Here is an 18692-nt window from a genome sequence, read left to right as displayed (position 1 = left end):
ATTTCCACCCCCCGAGACTGGGTGTCAACCACCCCCATGGTAAAAGCGTCTTTCGGCATCATATACATTTTGATCCTTGGACTATCCACTACTTATTCTCAAATTTTCAAGCAAATCGATCCATTCTGTAAAAATTGCGAGGTGAAAAGCTTCGGTTCCTGGACTATAATGCAAACAAAAATTGTCTGTTATAGCGCTTCCAAAAAATAATTGTTTTATGCCAATTGGCAACGTGTTGTAAAATTTGCCTACTTCTGTATGGCATTTAGAAATTTAGACCTCTATGAATTTGCCGGTGGTCGTCTCAGTCACTTTACAAACGTTGACGTGTATGTACCGGGTGTCCCAATAAGAATGGCTCTCGGCCATATCTCAGGAACCGTTTATAGTAGAGCTTTGAAATAAAAAATTTCTTAACAAAATTTGCCTCAGGAAAAGCCTGGAAATTATTTTCATAGGGCGTAATTGAATATCAAAAATAAAAAAATCTAAATTTTACAAAATTTTCCTAATGAAGGGGCACTGGAAATCCGATTATTGTATTCTTCATCAAATTCTGCGCATATTTGATTTAACAAGTTTAACTCTACCTTTGCAAATAAGAGTGGGGGTGAGTGGGAACCTTGTTATGAAGAAATGGCTGTAAGTCCGGTTCTGCTAAATCAAATTTTGAAAACTGGGACTTGTTGAAGACAGATCTTTTTCTTCAATGTAAGCGTGATAATTTTGAACCATCCTATAATAAGTAATAAGCCAGCTGGGAGGCGTTATTTAATTTTTTCAGAAATCTAGTTTTCTTTGGAAAATATTAAATACAAGTATGCATTTTTAAACATACTTTATAGAATTAGATTAAATTAGCAATAGAACAGCGAAAACCGCATGTCGATACCTTTTTTCTATCTCAAGATATCTCGAGAAACGTGTAAATTTTATACATAACTGTTACTATCACCGGTAAACTAAGTTAATGAAAAGTAGTGTGCTGTGGAAAAAAACAAAATAACATTTTCCAGATGTCAACGTATAAAAATATAATTAATTAAAACAACAATATAAAGAGAAACAATACTATTAAAATTAAATATAACACAGAACAAAAAGAACTACTTAGTGACGACCTAAATATTCAAATTGTTGCCCATCATACACTACTCTAGAATACATTATCCAGAGAATACTAAACGCCATTCAAAGCATATCGAGAGCAGAAATTGAGACTGCTGTTCAATCTACTCTTGAAAGAGTAAATGTTTGCAACGAAAATGATGGGCAAAAATTTGAACGTTTATGTCATCACTAAATAGTTGTTTTTATTTCTTTGTAATAGGGCTTTTCAACGCTTCTCATTTGTTTCTAGCCTCTGTAATATGCCGTATAATCCGTGTATAATATTAATATACGAGATATCAACGAGGCTCGAAACAAATGAGAAGCGTTGAAAAGACCTAATATACGTTGACAGCTGGAAAATGTTTCTTTGTTGTGTCCATAGCACACTACCTTTAATGAATTATTTCGTTTACCGGTAACAGTAACAGTTATGTTTTTAAATTTACACGTTTTGTAAGATATCTCGAGATAGAAAAAAGGTATTAACATGCGGTTTTCGCTATTCTGTTGCTAATTTTGTCTAATTTTGTAATATGGTATTAAAAATGCATGTTTGTATTTAATATTTTCCAAGGAAATAACGCCTTCTAGCTGGCATATTACTCAGTAAGTTGGTTCGAAATCATAACTTTTAGATTGATGAAAAAGATCTATCTTCAACAAGACCAAGTTTGCAAAATTTGATTAAGCAGAACCGGACTCACAGCCAGTTTTTCATAACAAAGTTCCCACTCACCCCCACCTCTTATTTCCAAAGGTAGACCTAAACTCGTTAAATCAAATATGCGTAGAATTTTATGAAGAATACGACGATCGGATTTCCAGTGCCCCTTCATTAGGAAAATTTTGTAAAATTTAGATTTTTTAATTTTTGATATTCAATTACGCCCTCTAGCGGTGGTCCCACAATTATGAAAATAATTTCCAGGCTTTTCCTGAGGCAACTTTTGTTACAAAATTTTTTATTTCAAAGCTCTACTATAAACGGTTCCTGAGATATAGCCGAGAGCCATTCTTATTGGGACACCCGGTACACTGCGAAGTGCAGTAAGTGAATATTTTATAAATGGAAACTTCACCAGTGAAGGCGGCCCAGGTAATTGCATAATTATGAGAGCGCTATAGTCAGAGGACTGTCGCTTGTCGCCTCCTTATTACGCAGTCTGTAGTCTCATGGGCTTACCGTTGATACCAGTAGACCGGTAGCTACAGTCGACGACCAGGTTCGTGTTGGATATCTGTAATAAGTTGAGCTTCAACAGTCCTTGAGGAATGTTCGAGGTCTCACCGTCACTCATATAGTTTGATACCATTGATACCAATTCTCCGGGTCAGATTTGTCTCCCTTTTTGAAGAGGGCTATTAGAATGCTTGATCTCCATTCTTGTGGTATTCTGTTTTGTAATTTTGCTAATCTCTCTAGCTGAATTTTCAACGAAAACTTTTCGTTTATAAATTCGCAAAGTCTGTTCGGTCGTGCGATGCCGCTTCTGCTATACCTAGAGCCGATTTCCCGATGGGTTCTTATGTAGTTTTGTCTTCTGAATCCAAATCTGAAAACGGCATTTCGATATCTCTAACCATCTTCGAGATAACCGACCTCAAAATCTAAAATGTGACGTCACAATCCTTTCATTTTCTGCCGACACACTAAACGCCATCTGAAATCGTTGCTAGTAAGTAGGCTAGTTTTAATCTGAATTTGTTAAGCAAAGCATAGGTTATTTACATTTAAGTTTGACACTTCGTGCACATCAAACTAAATTTTAAATGAAGTATTAATAAAATATCAATGTTACGTAGGGATGTCCACGAGTTACTTCACGCAAAGATCCCTGGTTCGAAATCAAATTAAAGAAAATAACTTTCGTTTACAGAAAATTACCCCTATTAAAAATACGCAAGTGTAGCTTAAAATAAAGTTTTTATTTGGATGTTATCCGAAGAATGTTACAAACTCGACTGACTTAAAAACATAATATCCAATATCTACACATTCCTTAAAACTGCAATACATTCTTATCGTTTCAATCTCAAGTGGGCAGGCTAGTAAGCCCATCATCCCTTCACCTTAAAACAACGAAAAACAAACCATATGGCTCGCCGTATGTATAAAGCAGAAATATCTTTTAAACACGGACACTGCCATATTTTATAATGACTCGACATTCTCCCACCTTGGGGAATTTGACAAAATTTCTCAAAAAATACAGAGTCACGAAAAATTACAATAAAATATCAAATAAAGTAAAAAGTAAAATATATCAAAAACAAACAGAGTCATGAAAAAATCAAGTCAAGAAAATGTCACTTGAATCTTACAGGAGTTTTAACTACCCGGCCACTTCGCGTACATCTTTCATTTAGATCGGGTGCTCTGCTTTTTGTCACTCCCGCACTTATTTCACTTGATTCTTCCTCAGCCTGGAGCTGACAACCGTTCTCTTGAGGCACTGTCTTTGGAGCCGCATCCCGTAGGGTAATGCCCTGGATATTCTCGCCAGCAGTAACTGCCTCCACGACTTCCACTGGGTAAAGCCTTTGCAACGGTCTCAGAAGTTGGCCTTGTGCTGTCGCAAGACGAACTAACCGCACCTGATTATCTCTACCGGGTAAAAGTTCAATAACTTTTCCTAAAGGCCACTGAAGACGCTTGATGTTTTCGTTGCCTACTAAAACGACATCCCCGATAGACACTTTAGACACTTTCGTCTTCTTCGTTCCCGCTTTGAGTTGAGCCAGATATTCAGCACGAAATCTTTTTCGCAAATGACTTCTCAACTCTTGCAAACGGCGTATTTTGCGTGCGAGAGAATTCTGCTCTAGCAAATCACAATCCGGCAACTCGTAACTGACTTGCTCACGTAAAAACATACCTGGCGTCAACGCGGCTAACTCAGTAGGATCATCCGAAATATACGTCAATGGCCGCGAGTTGACTATACTCTCACAATCACACAACAATGTCAATAAGTCTTCATAATTGAGAGACGCTCGACCCAAAACTTTTCGCAAAAGTCCTTTCACAATACCTATTAATCGCTCCCAAAATCCACCCCACCATGCAGCTGTAGGGGGGTTGAAACGCCACTTAATACGTTGTGTAGAACTATATTCCGCGATCATGTTCCAGTCCAATTGCTTAAGCGCGTTCTCAAGTCCCGTAAAATTCGTTCCATTGTCACTATAAACCGTTCTCGGGCGTCCACGCCTGGCAACAAAGCGACGGAAAGCTTGAATAAATGCATTTGTTGACAAGGAGGTAACGAGTTCCAGATGAACTGCGCGATAAACGGCACAAGTGAACAAACAAATCCATGCCTTCTCGCCCGATTTCAAGTAAAGAGGCCCAGCTAAGTCCACCCCGGAAATCTCAAACACTGCAGCATCTCGAACTCTATCGGCCGGCAATGAAGGCGTTTGTACTTCGAACGATTTCCCATCTTGTCTCTTGCACACACCACATTCTTTTAAAATGGACCGCACAATCCGTCTACCCCCTAAAGTCCAATATTTTTCGCGGAGCAAACTAAGCAGTCCCTGTGTACCAACGTGACAAGAGTTTTTGTGTAAGCTCAAAATCAACTTGCGCACTATAAAATGTTCACCCGGAAGTAAGATAGGCAGACGAAAATCTTCCGTGTCAATTCTCTCGGTAACGCGAGTTTTTAAACGTATAAGTCCAAATTCATCGACAAACGTGTTTAGCGAGGAAATTCGTTTCGTATCTGAACCGAACGCTTCTTTCTGCACTAACTTCAACACAACCATTTCGGCTTTGTCGATTTCCTCCGCGACCAATTCGCCTGTAAGTTTTCCATTTGAATTTCTCGTATTGTAACAAAATCGTAGCGTCCAAGCCATCATTCTTAACAGTTTTGTGTACTGAGAAAAGTAACGCAGGTGCCAATCGTCGGACGTCATATTCAATAGTGACGAAATGGCTTTTTTCTTTTTCTCAGTGCCGACTTCTTCTTCATCAACCTCTACTTTTTGTTGGGGCCAATAATTTTCGTTTCTGTACAACCATTCCGGGCCCTCCCACCATCGAGATTCGAACAATTGCCGAACACCACAGCCTCTTGATGGAAGATCGGCAGGGTTGAGAGAACCAGGCACATATTTCCAACACTCAGCATTGGCTAAATTTCTAATCTCCTGAACTCTATTAAAAACAAAAACAGACCAGTCATCCTTACGTTGAATCCAAGAAAGAACCGTAGTGGAATCACTCCAAAAATAAGACTCAACATGCTGAGAAAATTGTCTTTTGACTGACTGATAAAGTCTAGCACCAATAGTGGCTGCCAACAGTTCCAATCTAGGTATAGAAATCTTCTTCAAAGGAGCCACACGACTCTTAGCTGCTATAAGAAAAATCGAAACACCATCATTCCGAAGAACTCTCAAAAACACTACGGCTGCATAAGCTTTCTTACTTGCATCTGAAAAGGTGTGCAAACTCCAATGGTCAGCTTCAATGGGCCCAGCCTGGATCCAACGTGGAATCTCAATACTCGACAGTTCAGGAAGATGAGTAACCCATTGACAAAATTCCTCAGCCATGTCATTCTCGACTGGTGCATCCCATCCCAGGCGCTTTTCCCAAAGTTTCTGCAGCAACAGTTTAGGGAACAGAGATACTGGACAGGTAAAACCAATAGGGTCAAATATACTCTGAGCTACAGAAAGCATCAGTCTCTTAGTTATGGGTTCTTTTCCGACCACTCCCTGAAAAATTTCACCATTGATTTTTAGTGTGTCTCTTGAGGAGTCCCAGAGAAGACCAAGAACAGGGACAACTGTTTTTGTACTACCAGAAGACTCCCACCCTCTCAAATCCATCTTAGCTTCCTCCATGATGGCAGTTGCTTCTGATACGAACTTTCTCAACTCATTCTCATCAGTAACACTAGTCACACAATTATCTACATAGAACCCAATCATAAGCCTTTCAATTGTATTTAGAGTACGGCATATCATTACAACACTTCTCCAGCGCCTTTATCAAATGAAATTCTATAGTAGCACCCAGAAGAAATGGACTACAGTTGACTCCAAAAACAACTCTCCTATGTCGAAATACAAATTCCTTTCCTTCATTGTTTACCCATAGGAACCTCAAAAAATCTCTGTCCTTCGAATGTACAGAAATTTGAAGAAAAGCCTTTCGAATATCCGACACAACACCTATTTTTTGTTGTCTGAACCGTAATAACACAGAAGGAATAAGTTCAATAAGATTAGGCCCTACCTCTAAACACTGGTTCAAAGAAGGGCGACCCTGTTCATGAGATGATGCATCAAAGACTGGCCTAATTTTCGTGGTTTCGCTAGTATTTTTAATAACGGGCCTGTGAGGCAAATAGTGCACACAATTATTCTCTTCGGGATTATTTACTATTTCGATCACACCCTCGTTCAACCACTCATTGAATATTAAATTATACGATTCAAACAAATTGGACTTTTTCAACTTATTTAAAGTAGTATCTAACCTTCTTCTAGCGACAACTAAATTATCTGAAATTAAAGGATGCTTGTTCAACCAAGGTAACATAACCTCATACCTACCTTCGTTGTCACATCGGATAGTCTCATAGAAAAAATTCTTAGCCTCCTTGGCCGCCACCTCTCGTGTCAATTTTTCTACAGGATCGGTTATCCCAATAACATCAAGCTCCCAGAGTTTCGCCACAGAAGAACTATCAACAAACAACGAAATCAACATCATAGATGTGCTGAAATTAGAAGCAACTGCCGGCACCTTGCCCATAAGAGTCCAACCTAACAAAGTTTCAACTGCTACAAGACCACACTGTAACTGATATTTCCTCCCTGTATACAATTTGCCTACAACATCAGCTCCTAACAAAATCTCAATTGGTGCTATATGTCCGACATCGCTGAGCGAAATATTCATGTCACTAAGTTCCTCAACCCACGGGCCGTGATAAACAGGAGAGACATCTGCACAAATTTTTGGTTGATCTAAGGCATCAAATGAACAAGAGTAAGCTCCTTCACTCGCAGTTACCTTGTATAATTTATGTCGTTGTTCAGAAGTACTTTTACCGCCAAATAACGTATGTACGATATTTTCCGTTCCTTTAGCAGAAAAACCCATTTCTTGTGCGGTACGCTGTAAAATATATGTTCTCTGCGATCCAGTGTCAATAATTGCCCTTACTTGTTTAGTACCATGTGCACTTCTTATGTTTACTCGCAGAGTTTGTAAAAAAACCTGTGTATTATTCAAATTCGCAAGCGTCTGATCCTCAGTCCTATTTTCTTCCGAGCGGCTAATACTTGAGGTCGATGTATCAATTTTGTTAACAGGTAAATCAGGACACATCAAAACAACATGGGATTTACAACACAAAATACAATTCAAACGTGCTCTACATCTCTTCGAAGAATGTCGCACCTTCAAACATCGAAAACAGGCTTTCTTTTCTGACAATGTTCGTCGTTTCTGTTCCATAGACAATTTTTGTGCTTTAAAACAATTGATACTGTCATGCTGTCCTTCGCAAAAAATACACCTGTCAACCTCATAATTTACCAACCCAGCGGCGGTCGCTGATGGCTGATCAGTTCCTTGCTTCGGTGATTTTATATTCTTCTTTTCAACCAGGTTATTGGATTTATATTTATTTTCAGTCGATAAACCAAAACCTTCCGTTGCTAAATTAATTTTTTGTTCATTTTGAACTTCATTTTGTAGAAAACTCATTAGCCCACTTAATCTTGTCTCCAAAGTTGAAACTTCTGCAGATTCTTCGACATTGTGCATGGATACGGAACCAGAAGGCCTTAAAAACTGTGAAGATCTATGCCATAGTCTGATCATATCCTCCGGTAAACATGACTCAATAAGGGGATACAATATTGCCGCATATTTGTCAGCAGTTATGCCTAAGGTCTCAAGTGAACGAAGTTGACTCTCTATCATATCATATAGTGCAGAAACATTACAAGAACTACTAGAAACTCGACTCAAAATTAACTTTAAGAGTTCCCTAATATATACTTCAATCTGGAGATCCTCTCTGCCAAACCTAGACTTTAAACTCTTTATAATTTTTGAGTAATTATCGGCTACTGCAGGAAAACTCTCCACTAAACGTCTGGCCTTACTACCGTCTACAGTGGCTTGTCTCAAATAAGCTATTTTGTCGTTTAAATCAATCGATGGATCATCATGCACTACTCTGAACTGCGACCAAAATGGAAGCCAATCTATCAAGTCCCCAGAATATTTCTTGAATTCGATTGGAGGTAATTTAAAACTGCGCTTACCTTTTAGTGATGACTCTGAACTTACTAAACTGGGTCTGTCTTCAAATTTGTACTTCAGTTCATAGTAGCGTGTGCTGTATCTATCCTTTGCCTCCATCTCACTGATTAATTCTGCTTCGGAAGCCTTTTCGACCATAGCTTCAAATACCGCACTTTCCACGACACAAAGCTCATTGTACTTAACTTGTAAAAGTTCCCACTGTACACTAGTTTGTTGCCAGGGTCGAGTGTCCACCGTTTCAGATAACAAATTGTCCAAAACATTAGCAGCTGTCGTAAAAACAGTACGAAGCACTGTTCGGCGTTTTGTTTCTAATTCTAATGCCATATTTCTCGCTTACAAGGGTAAAAACTTCGGCCGAGCCTCACGACAAACGAATTTATTCGCCGGAAAAAAGTTTACACTAAATAAGCGGAAACAACTAACTTTTAAGCACACCCGTATATATTTAAGTCCTTATCGCGGTCGCCAAAATGTTACGTAGGGATGTCCACGAGTTACTTCACGCAAAGATCCCTGGTTCGAAATCAAATTAAAGAAAATAACTTTCGTTTACAGAAAATTACCCCTATTAAAAATACGCAAGTGTAGCTTAAAATAAAGTTTTTATTTGGATGTTATCCGAAGAATGTTACAAACTCGACTGACTTAAAAACATAATATCCAATATCTACACATTCCTTAAAACTGCAATACATTCTTATCGTTTCAATCTCAAGTGGGCAGGCTAGTAAGCCCATCATCCCTTCACCTTAAAACAACGAAAAACAAACCATATGGCTCACCGTATGTATAAAGCAGAAATATCTTTTAAACACGGACACTGCCATATTTTATAATGACTCGACAATCAACGACAGCTATTAATAAAATATAAATGCCATTTTATAGTGAATTTAATTATTATATAAAGTAAATAAGATGTTAAAAAATACAATTTGAGTATATTTTGAAAGAAATAATGTATTAATAACTTTAAAAAGGTTTGTACGAGTATACGGCCTCCCCTTTAATGATAAATATACTGTTCCATTTTCATCTATGGTTTATTTTTTAACCAGGAGGAATAAAATAAAAAGACAGATTCACACTCACGAAAATCACTAGAAAAATTCTTCTTTTTTGGTTGATCATGTCGGCCCTCAACGGTAATCCATAAATATTATATTATATTAATACGTCGCTGAAGAGTTCTAAAAACAACTGCTTTTATGAATAACTGAATTAACATATGAAATGCCAAAAGTGTCAAAACTTGATAAATGTCATTAGTGTCAAAATTTTAAAATAGTGGAGTAAACTTGCCTACGGTTGGACCAATTACAAACAAGCATTACAGCGCGGTACTTCGATATAAGAAAATATATCTATTATTAATTAATACCTATTTAATAACAAAATTTTTTCCCTAATCCAAGTAATCTACATATTATTACCTAGGCATACGCATTGAAAAATATTAAAAATTAATCGCGTACGAACGAAATCAATATGCACACAATTCAACTACATATTCGGTCCACTCCTGACAGAAGCGCATCTCAAAATCGCCGCTTGTCATGCAGTTGTCCGGTTTAAAAATTGGTCAGGGTTTAATGACCGCAACCCACTATTCGCGCGAATTTTGGTACTCTGGAAGCGATCGTCCTAGCGCATCCTAGCGCCTTCCGACTGTTACTGCTGCAGCGGTGGTTAGGTACGTACATGTACATTCGCTTAAAGAATATGTATTTCGATTTAAATTTTTTGCAGATATTTTTCCTTTTACTGATCTTTTATTTGACATTTTACAGATGAAGTCAAATGACATTGCATTTTGTATAAGACAAATTGATGACTTTATTAATACGATAATTAAAAAACGAGAGCAGTTTAAAAATATTTGGGATAAAACTGAAAATATGGGGTTTGAACATGAAAGAAAAATAATGAAGATTGATAATGTCGGCAACAGAGAGACCTTTTGATAATATTCTATAACAAATGAATTCTAACGATCAAAATTTTAACGATTTAAAATTTGTAGAATTATATATAATCTTAATATTTCTATGCATCTTAATATTTCTAAAATGCATTAAAAGTTTCAAATTAAGAGTTTAAAAGAAATTTAACAAGCGAAATTTAGCCCTATTATCCATTGAAAAAGACTGCATTCAACAATTATCAGAAGTTGATAGGAGAATAGACCTCAAGTATAAATAAGTGTCATATTGTTGAAAGTTGTGTGTTGTGGAAAATGCCTCGGAATATATTTTTTTTTAAATAGAACTCTTCTTTAGGAAACAAAGCCCGGCGCGAGGACTCAAGGCCCGAGCTAGTAATATAGATCAATGATAGGTCACTAGTCACTAGAAATAGCGGGAATAGAGTGCCTTACGCATTGATCGGGGTAGGATTTAGTGTGTAAGTCCTTGTACCTAGGACGTCTCACATAAGCACTTTGCTGATAGAGAGCCTCTATAGCGCATCAGAGTGTTATCAGGTGGGAAGTGGCTCGACCCTTAAGAAAATATTTTTATATCCTTATTGAATCGCTTCCCCTTCCGAAAAAGTCACCGCACGCCACTGTATGACAGAAGCTCGAAACAAATGACAATCGATTGCCCTATTGTTGACAATTCAAAACACTTTACTACACTTCATCGGTAAAAAGTATCTTTATGTATTTCACAATATTTGAAAATTGTTATTATGAAATGTTGTTTGGAATAAAAAATGATGTTCTGATATATGAAATTACATCCTTCTAATTTTTTTTTATTATAGGTTATTCACTACATGCAATCAATAAACAAAAAAATTATAAGCATGTTAGTTGTTTGTTCAAAGGGGTGTAAGTATAAATTTGGATTTGTTATCCAACGATAACAAAGACTCCACTAGCCTCTTAAATTATTTAACTGTGCCCTGAAAGGGTAAGTAGTTCACTGCACTGCACGACACTTCACTTCACTGCTGCTTAGAACCTATGTGGTAGCTCCAGTGGTTTGTGCCTCCTCAGTCTCCGAGTCTGCTCACTATTATCCAGCAGGTTTAGTGCAAGATTATTAGGGTGGTTTTCTAATTTTACCAAATAGCGGCTGCTGTATTCACTCACTGTCTCCTTTACTGTGGCTACTTGAAGATCGTCTCTGATTTCTCTGTTAGGTATAAACCAAGGTGCATTTGTTATCGTCCGTAGTACCTTCGACTGAAAGCGTTCCAATATCTCTATGTTTGAGTTTGCAGCCGTACCCCATAGTTGTACACCATACGTCCATATTGGTTTTAAGGCTACTTTATACACCAATAATTTGTTTTTTAAACTAAGCTTTGACTGTCTTCCCAATAGCCAGTAGTATTTGCTGAGTTTTAAGCCAAGTTGTTTTCGTTTGTTAAAAATGTGCTTTCTCCAGGTCAGTCCTTTATCCAAGTGCATCCCTAAATACTTAACGCTGTCAGATTGAGGCAGATCTTGTCCATTTAGTGTAACAGGTGGCACTGTACCTCTGCATTTGGTAAATGTAACCTGCACTGATTTTACTTCATTGACTTTGATTCTCCAGTTTCTTGTCCAGTCCTGTATTTTCACTAGATGTTGTTGGAGAATTCTTGCGGCTATGACTGGGTCTTTGTGTTTGACCATTATCGCTTTATCATCTGCAAAGGAAGCTGTGATTGTTTGGTTGCTTACTGGAAGATCAGCTGTGTACATAAGATAGAGAAGTGGACCAAGAACACTGCCCTGTGGTACCCCTGCCTTTATCAATGTGATTTCTGATGTTGTCTGTCCATACCTTACAGTAAAATATCTTTCTTTTAGGTAGGATTCCATAATAATGTACAGTGTGTGGGGGAGTGATTTTTTTAATTTAAATAGTAGTCCATTATGCCAAACCTTATCAAAAGCTTGACTCACATCTAAGAAAGCAGTCGTGCAGTAACTTTTTTGCTCAAATGCTTCATTTATTTCGTCCACTACTCTGTGGAACTGTCCACTACATCCTTCTAATGGAAAAAAATATTTGAAGATTTTTCTCAAATTATGGATACCAACATAATTTTCATTTATAACTCTTTTATTTTTAATTTGGCGAAGAAAAGTTATTCTTCATAAAAAGCTCTTCATGGTCTAAGATTTATGATGCAACCATCATATCAAATTTTATCAATTTTATACGAGGTATATAAAAAATATGAATTTCTAGTAAAGTATCTTTATAGTTCACAATATTTAAATTAGAATGATATAATTGCACATTAAAACATAATTTTTAATTATTCTAAACAACTTTTCGTAATAGCAATTTTCCATATTATGAATTTAAATACGTATATAAACAAAATTTTCATTATGATAATGCATTTTTAGCTTGTTTATCATATAACTATTTTCTCATTTTTGTATTTTACAAAGTATATATATTTATTTATTTTATAGGCATTCAAACGAGGTCAAATCTCATCTAAATTTAAAGAGACCTCATTCCGAGGAAGCCGAAGGACCAACAAATAAAATCACCAAAGAAGTTCACGAAGACGAAGATGTTTGGCTCAAAAGAATGTTGGATATAACACGAGAAAGAAATAACTGTGAAGCTGCCACATCCGAATCTTCAGCGAATGAAAATAATTATTCAACAGATATAAATACGCTTAAAGCCAAACTTCTGGATATAGAAAATGAGATAAAGAAGAAAGATCATAAGCTTGAAATGAAAAATTTAGAAATTTCACATTTAAACGAACTGCACGCTAAGAACTTAGAATTAGAAAAAATGAAATTTGCGATACAATTTCAAATTGTTAAAAATAAAAACTAGCTTAGTAGATAGGCCTGATAGGCTATGTATTTCCTGGACCATCCCCTAAATCGCAACCCCTTGGACGATCCCTTAAAGCGCACCCCCTTGGATTATCCCCTAAATCGCAACCCCGGTCTTAAATTCCAAACGGCTTAACGTAGGATGACGTGTGAGAGCTCGTTGGAAAGGGGATGAAATTTGGGGTTGAATGCAGTATGTGCCGTGCGCATCGGAGTATGCCAAAGGGGCATTACGTCATATCTTCTCTTCTATTGGTCGAATCGTGGCGGAAGAGGGCTCATTGGAAAGGGATGAAAAATGGGGTTGAACTCAGTATGTGGCGTGCGCATCGGAGCATGCCAAAAGGGCATTACGTCATATCTTTTCTTCTATTGGTCGAATCGTGGCGGAAGAGGGCCCGTTGGAAACCCTCCTGCTGGGAGGGGTAACGAATACGGTAAGACAAAAACAAAGATGGCGGTATTACAGCATATCTACATTGCTATTGGTTCAATGTTGACGTTGGAGATGACCCAACGTGACAACGTCTACTGATAGGCATGACGATACTGTACTACGTTCACCGATAGACATACAACAGCATCATGAATGTTGATGTTAAAAAGACAAGAGGCAATGTACTGAGTGACATGCGAAGCACATGGAAAGTCTACTGATAGGCATATGCTACGTTCACCGTTAGACATGTAACCTACAAGATTGTTGATTTTGACAAGACAAGAGGTAACGTACCGTGTAACATGCGAAGCATATGACAATACCCATTCTGGTCATCTATAAAGATGTGTCAGGTGAGGGGTTCGAACCCTCGCACCCTTTCGGGTATCGGAGCTTAAATGCAACGCCTTTGACCACTCGTCAAACCTGACTTTTAAAGAAAACAAAGAGACCTAATACGTAACACTAATAGTTATTTTAAAAATGTGCATTCGTGTATATTACGTGTAATGTTATACGATCATTATTTATGGCTGAAAGCATAAACCATCGTCAAATTCTCAATATTGTTCGTAAAAATATCATACATATACAGGGTGTCCAGAAACTCTACCGATAAACGAAGACAGGAGATTCCTCAGATAATTTTAAGATAATTTAACCCAATTCACCTAGTCCGAAAATGCTTCCTAAGGGAGCTAGAGCTCTTTGAAGATGGCGCCTGTAATTAGGTTTTCTTAAATACCTCCAGAACGCTTCTATCTAGAAAAACGAAAATTTTCATACATATTTACTTTCCAGAAATGATTCGATTTCATCCATTGCGAATTTCTAGTACCGGTTATAGGCGTCTGCTTTGGGTAGGGCAACGGTTATTTTATCGCATAACTTTTTGTCTTCAACTTTTAAGCATTTTTGATACTGGATTATTAAATTGTGAGGTATTCTAGTACTAATAGGTACTCTTACTTTAAGTCGGTAGAACACACCGTTTTCTAGAAAAATCGATTTGAAAGTTTTTAGATTTGGGAATTTGAAAAAAAATTGAAAAAAATTAAAAAAAAACGATGTATTTTACCAACTTAAAGCAAAAGTATCTTTTAGTACTCGAATATCTCATAATTGAATAATCTAGTGTCAAAAATACTTAAAAATTAAAGACAATAAAGTTATGCTATAAAATAACCTACCTGTTGAACTACCCACGCTAGTAATAACTGTTGAAACGGACGCCTATGACCGGTACTAGAAATTCGCCATTAATGAAATCGATTAATCTCTGGAATATAAATAAATGTACCAGTTTAAATCTTTTTTTTTTTAATTCGAAGAACGAAAAATTTTCAAATCGATTTTTCTAGAAAACGGTGTATCCTATCGACTTAAAGTAAGAGTACCTTTTAGTACTAGAATACCTCACAATTTAATAATTCAAAGTCAAAAATGCTTAAAAATTAAAGACAAAAAAGTTAGGCGAAAAAATAACCGTTGCCCTACCCAAAACGGACGCCTATGACCGGTACTAGAAATTCGCAATGGATGAAATCGATTCATTTCTGGAAAGTAAATTAGTATACCAATTTTCGTTTTTCTAAGTAGAAGCGTTCTGGAGGTATTTAAGAAAAACTAATTACATGACGCCATCTTCAAAGAGCTCTAGCTCCCTTAGGAAGCATTTTAGGACTAGGTGAATTGGGTTAAATTGTCTTAAAATTATCTGGAGAATCTTCGTTTGTCGGTAGAGTTTCTGGACACCCTGTATAAAATGAATAATCTCGAAGACTTTGAATTATTTTATAGAAATATTTTAAATAAAAAATATGTTAAAACACCGTGTTTGTGAGATTTACCAGATGTAGTCAACTGATGAGGAGTGAGGTTGCAGACATATATTTTTGTAAAAATAATAAAATAACAAGAGGAGCATTTATGAAACTTAGATCTATTTTGACCAACTCTCAGCTGAACTTACAACTAAGAATCAAGTTCCTAACATGTTATGTGTATCCTGTATTACTATATGGATGTGAAACCTGGATCATGAAGGTTAACATGATGAACAAATTAGAAGCCTTTGAGATGTGGTCGTATCGTAGAATGCTCAGAATATCTTGGGTTCAACGCATTTCAAACAGAGAAGTCTTAAACAGAGTAGGTCAAGGCGAAGGTGACTTAATGAAGATGATAAAAAAGAGAAAACTTGAATATCTGGGGCATATAATGAGAGGTAGCAGATACAGGATGCTGCAGTTAATACTCAATGGAAAGATCGACGGAAAAAGAAGAATTGGTCGAAAGAAATATTCATGGCTCCGAAACCTTCGTCAATGGACTGGCTTATCAGCAGATCAATTGTTACATGCCGCACAAGATCGAGAACGATATCGGCAAATTGTTACGGAAGCTACCCACGCCTAAAAATTTGGGCACGGTACTTAAAGAAGAAGAATAAAATAACGGGGAAACGCCTAACCGCAATTCGACAACTGCCGGAAATTGTATTTTTTTTGTCTTAACAAACAAATTGTTTTTTGTCTTAACGTATTCGTTACCCCCTCCGCTTTCCAACGTGCCCTCTTCTGCCACGATTCGACCAATAGAAAAGAAGATATGACGTAATTCCCTTTTGGCATGCTCCGATGCGCACGCCACATACTGCGTTCAACCCCATTTTTCATCCCTTTTCCAATGAGCCCTCTTCCGTCACGAATCGACCAACAGAAAAGAAGATATGACGTAATGCTCTTTTGGCATACTCCGATGCGCACGCCACATACTGCGTTTAACCCCATTTTTCATCCCTTTCCAACGAACTCTCACACGTCATGCTACGTTAAGCCGTTTGGCATTTACGACCGGGGGTTGCGATTTAGGGGATAATCCAAGGGGTTGCGCTTTAGGGGATAATCCAAGGGGTTGCGATTTAGGGGATGGTCCAGGAAATACATAGCCTATTTACTTAGCTTTACTAAGATGAAACTTTAGTATTTTATTTACCATGTTTTTCTACTGTAGTAACTAAACATAGTTTCAAAAGTTATGCATCAACTAAAATTATGCTCATTTTCATGGTTGAATTTTTCATGCACAGATTAACGGATTCCGCTAATTTTTTTTTTATTATTTTAGATTTTTCTGTGGTATTTACACAGTTGGGCAAAGGTTTACTCAAACTTCTTTTTTATACTTATACCGGGTGAAAGAAAAAAACATGTTTTTCTTTTGTTAAGTTTGAGACACCTTGTAGGAAGGACAAGGTACAAGCGTGACTTAGCATCGAAATCGTAATGTAGTCTTGTTTTGTGAAACTTATGTTTTTTTTAATGTCCCTGATATCTTTAGAAACAAAGAAAATAGACGGTTTTGTAGTTTAACATGTGTTTTAACCGAAACAAAAGTTTAAGACACCCTGTAGGGAGTAAAAGGTACAAAAGTGTAGTCTCATATTTTGTGAACATTTTATTTTTTGAGTTTCTCTGATATCTTTAATAACAACGAAGCTAGACGATTTTAATATTAATATGTGTTTTAACTGACGACATACGATACGTGAGAAGGCCATGTCTTATTATACACTAGAAATTATTTCTGATATATACTGCGAATGTAACAAAGTGTTCACAGAAAGTTCTCCTTACAATTTACCTCTCGCTATTTAAAGAGCCTCTACGTAGACACCAAATCCGTACTTACTCTCAAAGATATTCCACCCCAAAACGTCACAAGGCCTCCATTAAACAATCTCGTATCTCTTATGTTGCGCTGTGCATACCTCTTAATTGGTCGACAACTAAACTCTTAAGGTGTCAAAAAGAATTGTTAACGTTATGTGCTTTTCTGTTTTAAAAGTTTATTAACTGTTATTTTTTATTGTTAATTTAGTTTTGTTTCAGTTAAAACACATCCTGTTAAAGAATAAAGCCGTCTAATTTCTTTGTTTCTAAAGATATTAGGGACATTCAAAAAACAAAATGTTCATAAAACAGAAGAGTATAATACGATTTCGATGTATACCCATATTTATATGGTATAAACATTTTAGATACATCCCATATGCACGCCAATGGCGAATATAAAATTCTTAATTGTATGTCAAAAAACGCGCAATAGCTACCTCTTACAACCTACCAAACTTCATTTGCAAATCTCAACCGGTTTTAGAGCAATACATAAATCATCAGTATCTAAGAAAAAATTCAACATCCCGTATCTTACAAACGAAACATTTGCAGACATATGTTTATGAAGCAAACGGTCATTATTACCCTTGAAGTTTGTCGCACTTATTTAGAAACACCCTGTATTGATGAAGAAGATAGCTAGTTGTTAAAGTACCTAACTTTTTGAAGTTATACTTTACCGGCGATATGAGGGTGAATTTTTATATGTTAAAACCTATGATTCCGGCGCATGCGCATTACAACTTTGTTCTGATTGGATGTTCAAATGACATGTCAAAAATTATTCAATATGGCGGCTGTGGCACAGCTGTAGTTAGATTATTTATGGTTGTTGCGTTTTAAAATTTGTGTGAAAAGAAACAACAAACAAAAGTTAGTTAATAGTTATACTGCCTTTTTAAATAGTTTTCATATACCTATATTTTTGGACTATTTTGGACAAGGAAAACTCATTCTAATTTGGTAAGTAGTTTTTATTATAATCATATTGTAATTATACATTTGGATTAGGTTGAAATACAGTAGAGCGTCGATTATTCGAACTAATTGGGGGACATAGGTGTTCGGAAAACCGATTTGTTCGGATAATCGAACTACAATATATTGATACATATTTATAGTCATACATATTTCTCCACAAGTGAATAAAAGCCATATTTATATACCTACATATTTATTTATATCTTGATAATGACAACTAGCAACTAAACGAAAAAGTGCAGTCTTTGCAACAACATAATTATTTTTGGATACAATATTGAAGAAAATTGAAGATATTTTAAGCGTCAATTACTAACGCTTGCTCGGTATTCGAGTGCGGGACGCGGGAGTCGATAGTTCGAATAAGCG

The 18692-nt window shown here is 36.6% G+C and overlaps 1 protein-coding gene across 1 annotated transcript in view; it reads left to right on the top strand.

Moving 5' to 3' along the window:
- The window catches only part of LOC126882424 (uncharacterized), a 32787-nt gene extending 19354 nt beyond the window's left edge, over positions 1-13433 (top strand). Inside the window, exon 4 of the mRNA XM_050647375.1 lies at positions 12840-13433. Within this exon, the coding sequence (XP_050503332.1) occupies positions 12840-13221 (382 nt within the window). The 3' untranslated portion in view covers positions 13222-13433. The remainder of the gene's footprint in view (positions 1-12839) is intronic.
- Positions 13434-18692: the final 5259 nt, after the last annotated feature.

The sequence above is a fragment of the Diabrotica virgifera genome, chromosome 3, assembly GCF_917563875.1.
Source record: "Diabrotica virgifera virgifera chromosome 3, PGI_DIABVI_V3a".
NCBI lineage: Eukaryota > Metazoa > Arthropoda > Insecta > Coleoptera > Chrysomelidae > Diabrotica > Diabrotica virgifera.
Note: the sequence above shows the minus strand (reverse complement) of the source record. Positions and strands in the feature narration are given on the sequence as shown.